Raw genomic sequence first — 8,165 nt, forward strand, 5'->3', positions numbered from 1 at the left:
TAAACGAAAATTATTATTGGACAATAAATTTTTTAAATGTGTTAGAGAAAATTAGGGGAAAAAATTTAGAATCATCAATAAGTATGGTCATGTTGTAAGGTTTACCAAAAAAATAAAAGAAAAAAACAAATGTTTAAAAACACAAATTAATTAGAGAAGGAAACCAATTGAATTTTGGATTTGTTTGTGATTGGTTTACTCTTTAAATGGCTGTGGATGATAGTTCATGTTTTATACTTGCAGTATAAACTGAAGATATTGAATGTATTGAAATGGATATTATTTTAAGTGCGAGTTGTTTATAAGAGCTTATCATAATTGATTTAAATGATCAGGAATTTAAGGAATGCAATGTAATTTGAAAAGAGGAATGAAGTTAAGCTGAGAATTTGTGAACAATGTATAGAAAGATAATTTGCTAGTGTTAGGATATTGAAATTGTTAAGATGCTCGAAATTGTTAGTAATTTAGGAAGTTTAATTATAAGGGATTTTTTTAATTAATTGATGGTAGATTTAATATGATTATGGAATAAAAGAGCTATGAAATATGGAGTAAGGTTTTAAAAAAGAAGCGTAATGGAGTAAGGTTTTAAAAAATAAGCGCAAGTGTTGATTGGAATAAAAGGTATAAAAAGGTGGACTGATGTAATTGGATAAATGTGGATGTATGAAGTGTTTAGAATGTAGAGATACATACAAAGGTTAAGAAATGTTCTAAAAGTCTATAAAATGTGTAGTAAGTGTATTACATTTATATGAAAGTTCTAATATGTTTATTTGTATAAATATACAATATAATTAATTTGTAGATTGCACAGTCGATGCTGCCAATCAGGAGATTGTATGGTAATGAAGGTAGAAAATTGCTGTGTCATCAATTTATAAATTGTTAATTTTTTTTATTTGGTTATTCATGGGTCATTTTGGCACAGGGGAGCAGTTTTAAATAAATGAGGGGCATGCAATAGCAAAACTGTCTGTGGGAATGTAGATTGACAATGCACTAAATAAATGGAGTAGTAAGTAATCTTATCATATGAATCTTTTTGTGTTATGGGTAGATTTGTACTGAATTGTAACGAAGTGAATAAAAAGTATACTTCTTGTACTCATAGATGATTTCAAAAATTTGATAGTATTGTAGATAATAAGCAAGTGAAAAAGTGAATTGTAGTTTAGTTGTGGACTAAGTAATAAGGAAGTGAAAAAACGAAATGTAGTTTTGTTGGGTTTAGTTGATAGCGTGTGTGCAGCAGAAAAGTATTTAGAATATTATCTAGGTCTCCTTTTTCATAAGGTGCTTTAGTTGGGTCTAGTTGAGATGACTTATTTTCGTGTAGAATTGTTATGGTAAGAGTTAAAATTAGGAAAAGTAATTTTCATTGAGTTAGTGATTGGATTGTGATGTGGAAGTTGCATTATTGTCAGGCAGTATTATACATTTACAGTTATGATTGCTGAAATGTTTGAGTTAATATATATATGTATATACATATATATATGAGCCAAATTAATAGTAAGGATATGATTAATAAGTAATAGAATTTGTTTGATAGATGTATGCGATGGGTTAGGCTATATGAAACAATGCAAATAAGTTGGTTATAGATGTTAATGAAATTTGATTATGGTTTTGCAGACATGAGACAAAAATTGATATAAGAAGATTAATTTGACTGATTTCAGCAAATTTAGTATGGATTAGATTAATCAGCTAAGTATGATAGATAGATTGTGAATAGCATCTTTGGGTGGTTAAATTTTTGTGAGACCATTTTACTATAGTTGGTGTATTTTTATTATATGTTATCACAGCTAGATAGATCATTGATTTATGTTTTGTAATATTAGGTAAGTTGATAAAAAAACATAAATTGAATGAAACACAATTGTAAGTAAAATGCTAAGGTAGGTTTGGTATGATAATCTAGAAAAAGAAAAGTTGAACTGAATGTCACTAATGAAAGTGAAATAGAAAGAAAATGAATAACATAGACAATTGATAAAGAAAATGAATAACATAGACAATTGATACCATGCATGGATAACAAACACTTATAATTTACAAAAATGAAAAGTAAATATTGATTAAAGGATAGTGAATGCAATATATAGCAGATATTAATGATTGTAAATTTATGTATTTGAAAATTAAGGACAATATGAATAAATTAGTATAAGAAAAGAATTTTCTTACAATCGAATCTACCAACACGCAGTGCAAGCCAGCAAACTGGTCATTAGATCGATATGCCCTTGGCCTCCAAAGCCTGCAAATGCGGACCCTGATTTTCTTATTGTCTTCAAAGGGTATCAGATTGCGGATTGGAACCAAGCTCATTGTGCTGCAGATCTGCAAACATAAGATAACTGTGACTTAGAAAAAAAACAAAACAATGAAATGTTTGTAATAGCAAATATGCATGAATAAAATGACATTCTTTTATAACATGTCCACAGTGTATTTAACCTGTTAAGAAAGGCTGGAGAATATCTTTGTACACTATGTTTTTAGCAAATTTATTTGGTGCTTCTCCATTATTTTCTATCATGATTTTCAGTCCTTGCCTAGATGTAACTCTAGATAATGCAACATAGAGTTGCCCATGAGTGAACACAGATTCTGGAAGATACAAACCAACTGTTTTAAGAGATTGTCCTTGACTTTTATTTATTGTCATTGCATAACATGACCTGATTGGAAACTGACGCCTTTTAAAAATGAAAGGCCATTTTTTTTCGGTGGCAGAAAGAATAATTCTAGGTATGAATACTTTGTGGCCAATGTTATTGCCAGTGACAATTTTTGCTTCAATGGCCTTGTCAAGCATTTGAGTAATAACTAATCTTGTTCCATTACAAAGGCCTGAGGATTGATTTAAATTTCTTAACAACATGATAGGCATACCTACTTTTAATGTCAAAATGTGTGGAGGCAGACCACTAAATTCAAGTTGGTTAAGAAATTCTACAGGATACATCAGACTAAGATTTTCAAAATTGCTAGATGAAGAGCATAAAGAATCTGAACTCATATAAGTTCGATGAGTTCCAGGTACTAAATTAATGACAAAATTGTTTATTTCTGTAACCGTTGAATTTCTAGGAGTAATGATGGCTCGTTCTCTTAGATAAGCAATGTTTTCAAAATTGTTGTCAAAATTTGGGTATGCAGCCAAGAAGATTGAATGAATGGGATTTTTAGATGGCTGAATGAGCAAATCTTCAGGAATTTCTATCCAAGATGCTTCTTCATCATTTAAATCATCCATATCATTAATTTGACCATCTCCAATTTTAAGAATCCAGCTGGCAAAATCTGCTATTGTTTGCTTTTCATTAATGTCCAAATCTTTTTTTAATAATCTCATATTTTGCTTCAAAAAAAATATTTTAAAGTAAGGCCATAAATAAGAGTTATTAAAACAGGCATCCACTATTTCCTCTCTTGTTCCCCCTGGAATTACTGGCAAGATTTGTCTAAAATCACCTCCTAGTAAAACAGGTTTTCCACCAAATGGTTTGGCATCACATGAATCATGTATTTCTGATAAGATATCACACAATGATTTGTCTAATGCCTCAAAACAATATCTATGATTCATCGGTGCTTCATCCCAAATAATTAAATCAGCTTTTTGAATTAATTTGGCAAGATGTGTTCCTTTTTTGATTTGGCATATAGAAGAATCTGTAACATTCAATGGAATTTTAAATCTAGAATGGGCTGTTCTACCTCCCGGTAATAATAAAGATGCTATTCCTGATGATGCAACAGCCAAAACAATTTTGCTCTCAGATCTAAGCTTGGTTATAATTGTGTGCCACAAAAAAGTTTTGCCAGTTCCTCCATGTCCATAAACAAAAAATAAGCCTGGTTTTTTTTCATTCACAGCAGCTATGACAGAATCGTAGATATTTCTTTGTTCTGTGTTTAGTTGTGAGATTAAGCTCAAGCATTCACTTTGTAATTCATGAATATTGTAATTTAGCTCTTCTCTCAAAAGTTTATTTTTTATTTCTAACATCTTATTTTCATCAGGCAGTGGAAGATTATGATTTTTTAAAGAGCTAGATGATGCATTAAAAAGCTGTTCTAATTCATACAAAAGAGAATTTTTGAGCTCACACTGTGGCACAATTAGATTTGGCATGTCAAAAGTTTTTCTAACTTTGTACAAAATATCCTCAGACATACTTTGCCAATGAGTATCCAAAAGTAGTTTAGGATTGGCCACATCACAAAACAAAATGATTGTAACAAATAGCTGTCTTAATTCAGAGCATGATGCTGTACTAATAACATCTCCTAAGGCTTGAAGCCATTCTTTGTCATCACCTAATAAACCTAAAGATTGGCATGCAGATTGATATGACAAATGTTGAATGCCGTTAACAGTTTTGATATCATTGAAGTTTAAGGCACCTTTTTGCAAATTCAAAAGCATCCTTAGATAATACAATTCACCAGATGCAGGATGAACATAAGCAATTCTACCTAAAGATGTTCCTCTTTGCCTAGGTTTCCAAATTTTATTGCGAGAATCCCACACAAATTTTGAAGGGAATTCTGCATAACATACATTTCGTGCTTGAGGATAATTTTTATTTGCTTCAAACCAACTTGTAAGCATTGTCATTTGAACACTTTCTCGATTAACTACGGACTCAAGTGATTGATCAGCGCTAAAAACAACATTTTGCTCTAAAGGCAAATGTATTGGCAATCGCTCGACAGCAGGTTCCCTAAGATGAATAGGGTATTGAAACAATCTCCAAACAGCTTCATACGGAGATATGTACCTACAATTTAGATAGGCTAGGATTTCATCTTCTGGTTTATTTTCAAGAACAACTCTAGCTCTATCTGAACCCTTGCTTATATACTTAAAAAGATACTTTATGAGCATTGATTGACAACATGATTCAACATTGATATGAGCATTGTACCTTAATAATAATTCTGAGTTATAAGGAACCACAAATCTGTTGTCAATTTTAATTCCATTTTTTAAAACAAATTTGTTTGGATTTTCACGACGCCTATACACAGGAAAGCCATCTGTCTCCAAAACTGTTTCGCTCTTATACTGCTTTGGGAAAAACTTGGAACATTTACCTCCTCGCATGCAAGGAGATTCAAAATTCAATTCTCCACAGGGACCATGAATCATAAATTGATTCACAATATTGTAAAGAGTTGGATGCACAGTTTTATCCGGTATTTCGGCAGAAATTATGCTATTTAAATCTACTGGCAAAGTGCACTTATATTGCTGTTCTAACCAAACTAACAAATGAGAGTGAGGCAATCCTCTTTTCTGAAACTCAATTGCGCAGATTTCTGTTTGCAATAATTTCAAAAAATATAAGTGTAATTAGTTTGATTATCATGAAAAACCAAATAACTAATTAAAAGAAGCTTCCTAGGTTTGTAAATTGTACCTGCCACAGTGTCTCCGAAAGGTTTACCTGATTTGATATAATTAATCATATCACTTAGTTTCATTTTGAACACCCTGGAAATAATATCAGGTCTATCTTCTGGTTTGTAGCCAGGCTTTCTATCCAATTCTCTAACAATTTCAGGCCATTTTACATTGCAAGTAAATGTAATGAATAGGTCAGGATTTCCATATTTTCTACAAATTGCCATAGCATCTTGGTAGTTATTTATCATGTTTCTAGGACTTCCAGTATATGAACTTGGCAATATTATTTTTTGACCTATATCATTTGCATTTTTATCACCTTTTGAAACAGCATCATAAATGCCTTTAAATATCTCACTCCTCAAAACTTTTTGGTTTTTTCGAATATAATCTAATCTGTCTTCCTCAAGTGTTGCATAAGCATCTACCAAAAATTGTTGAAATAATCTTCCACCCTTTAACAATGTACTGAACTCAAGTTCTCTTTCTTGAATTTGATAAGCGATAAAAGCTCTCATAGGCACTCTACCTCTTTTCATTTGATGATTTTTCAAGATATTATTCCATTTCATGTCAGGCCTATAACCATCTTCACCGTAGGGAAAGAGAATAGGATATTGTAAAGACATGAATTTTGGGTGTAATTTTGTTATCCTCTTCAATTCTCCACCTTGCAATTCAATTATTATATCTCTATTTGAATCAAAAAGTCCTATATCTCCCACAATTAGACCACCAATTTCATCACATGTTGGCTGTTCATATTGTTTGGTGTCATTTGGCTGCCTAGCTAACAATTTGATTCTGACATTAGAAAGACAGTTTTCTTCAAATTTGTCCCTCATTGTGCGGAAAAATTTAACCAATTCATTTGATTCGTCAAACATCCTGATGAGATTTTTAACAATATTGTCATCCAACTTTTGATTAGTTTGAAGACGGTTAACAGCACTAAGGCGATTAATTACTTCATTATTTGTATCATAAACATAAAGTTGGGCAAATTTTGGACATTCTCCTTCAGGTGGTACTAATGAACCGATTAGATGATGAACTTGACCACTAATTTTAAAGATGTAAGGGCCTGGTCTATTGTTAATGGAACTATCAACTTTGGCTCCCATTGAAGTGAATGCAAACATAGAATTATATGCTCTAATGTTCTCCCTAAATGCCAAGCTTGACTGCCCTTTAGCAGGATTAAGTAAAGTGTCTAAAAAAGGGGGTGTTGGCTTGACAATTGGAAGTTTGACCTTTCCTTCTTGACAACAAAGAGTGAATAGAGGCTCATTCTTTTTAGATTTTCTTAGAATAGATTCATTTAACCAAAATAGTGCATTGCAATAAATGCATTTATAATTCTTATCTCCAAAATCAACATATTCGTGAACAGTGCCTAAAAAAAATGACACACACAAAAGAGGGGAAAATCAGAATTATAAACTATGACTAATATATCAACAATCTTGAAATTGGAAAGAAAATTCGAACAAAAAAGAAAACATACTTTGTCTCTGCTTATGATAATGTGCCTGACCCCTATTCATGTGATTTGAACTATCTTCAACAGGTATGGAAATCGAAGCTCCAATAGCCAAATCAAAGTGACTTTGATTAGAGACTAAAACATGAGAATCAGAAATGATTGAGGAACTGGAAACTCCAGTACCAGAATCGAAATGACTTTCATCAGAGATGAAAGCATTAGAATCAGAATCCACTTGATCTAGAAGCATTTGATATGTGCTTGTTTCAAGTGCATTTACATAGCTAGACAATCCAGTATCAGCAGTTTTTTGTCTTTTATTCTGAGTTATTTGTTTTTTTTTATAGGCACTGCTACAATCAGTATCACATACTTGTTTGCTAGCTATTTCAATGCTACTTGATATATTGGAACTATGGCTTTGTTCTATCATTAAAGTTCTATCACGCACCCTAGGCTTTTTAAGCATTGCATTCAAAAAAATTTCGGAAGCAGTAGATTGATGGCTGGAAAAAAAAAATGTATGAATATATAACAGTATCTGTAAATTATACATGACTTGTAAAAATAAGAGATGCACATTGTAATGATACTGCAAATAAAATATTTAGAAAAAAGATTAAACAGATACTTACCTTTTGCTTAATGCGCAGAACTGTAAGAAAAGCAGGAAAGGAATTCCTACAAAGCAGAAATTTGACAACTTTAAGAGTGAATATTTTTTTGTATAAATGATAATTTCTTATGTTAAATTATTTGATACTCAGTTTGATCATTGGTATTTTTTTTATGCCATAAATTAAATTGATATTTGCAAAGAACAGGTTGTATAAATGTTTAAATGAGCAAGTAAAAAAAAGTTTTTGTGACAATGGACAGAGAATATGAGGAGTTTGGACTTTGGAAACACTGGTTCAGACAAACGTTTGACATGAAGCAAAGACCTTACGATGACATTGAGATTAATGAAAAATTTTGGGAGGACTTTCACATGCATGCATGAAAAAAGTGTGATAGAGTGATGAAATTTGATGCAAGACATTTGCGTATTGACTTTTAAATTTCAGTGACTCACATGATACTAATTTATATTTGTTCATATTAGCAATGTTCATGAAAATTAGTAAGTTCATTTTTTTGTTTTTTTGAAGCTCACTGAACACTGGAATTGAAAATGAGGAATTGAAAGATATTTAATAAAAACTCACCTATTGCTTGATAGAGTTAGAAACACCAAGAAAACAA

The 8,165-nt window shown here is 31.4% G+C and overlaps 2 protein-coding genes across 2 annotated transcripts; both read right to left on the reverse strand.

The window, feature by feature from the left end:
* Positions 1-2,305: 2,305 nt before the first annotated feature.
* On the reverse strand, positions 2,306-2,986 carry LOC147295876 (uncharacterized). The gene is made up of 2 exons (XM_086231288.1): positions 2,473-2,986; positions 2,306-2,355 (listed from the first exon to the last, which is right to left on the reverse strand). Exons 1-2 carry the CDS (start codon positions 2,981-2,983, stop codon positions 2,306-2,308), a joined length of 561 nt encoding a protein of 186 aa, XP_086087414.1. The 5' UTR covers positions 2,984-2,986.
* Positions 2,987-2,996: 10 nt separating this feature from the next.
* Positions 2,997-7,170, reverse strand: LOC147295877 (uncharacterized). Its single transcript, XM_086231289.1, has 5 exons — positions 6,942-7,170; positions 5,448-6,830; positions 3,470-5,346; positions 3,095-3,379; positions 2,997-3,005 (listed from the first exon to the last, which is right to left on the reverse strand). Exons 1-5 carry the CDS (start codon positions 7,168-7,170, stop codon positions 2,997-2,999), a joined length of 3,783 nt encoding a protein of 1,260 aa, XP_086087415.1.
* Positions 7,171-8,165: the final 995 nt, after the last annotated feature.

The sequence above is a fragment of the Dryas octopetala genome, chromosome 2 (assembly GCF_963921425.1).
Source record: "Dryas octopetala chromosome 2, drDryOcto1.1, whole genome shotgun sequence".
In the NCBI taxonomy this organism is placed as follows: domain Eukaryota; kingdom Viridiplantae; phylum Streptophyta; class Magnoliopsida; order Rosales; family Rosaceae; genus Dryas; species Dryas octopetala.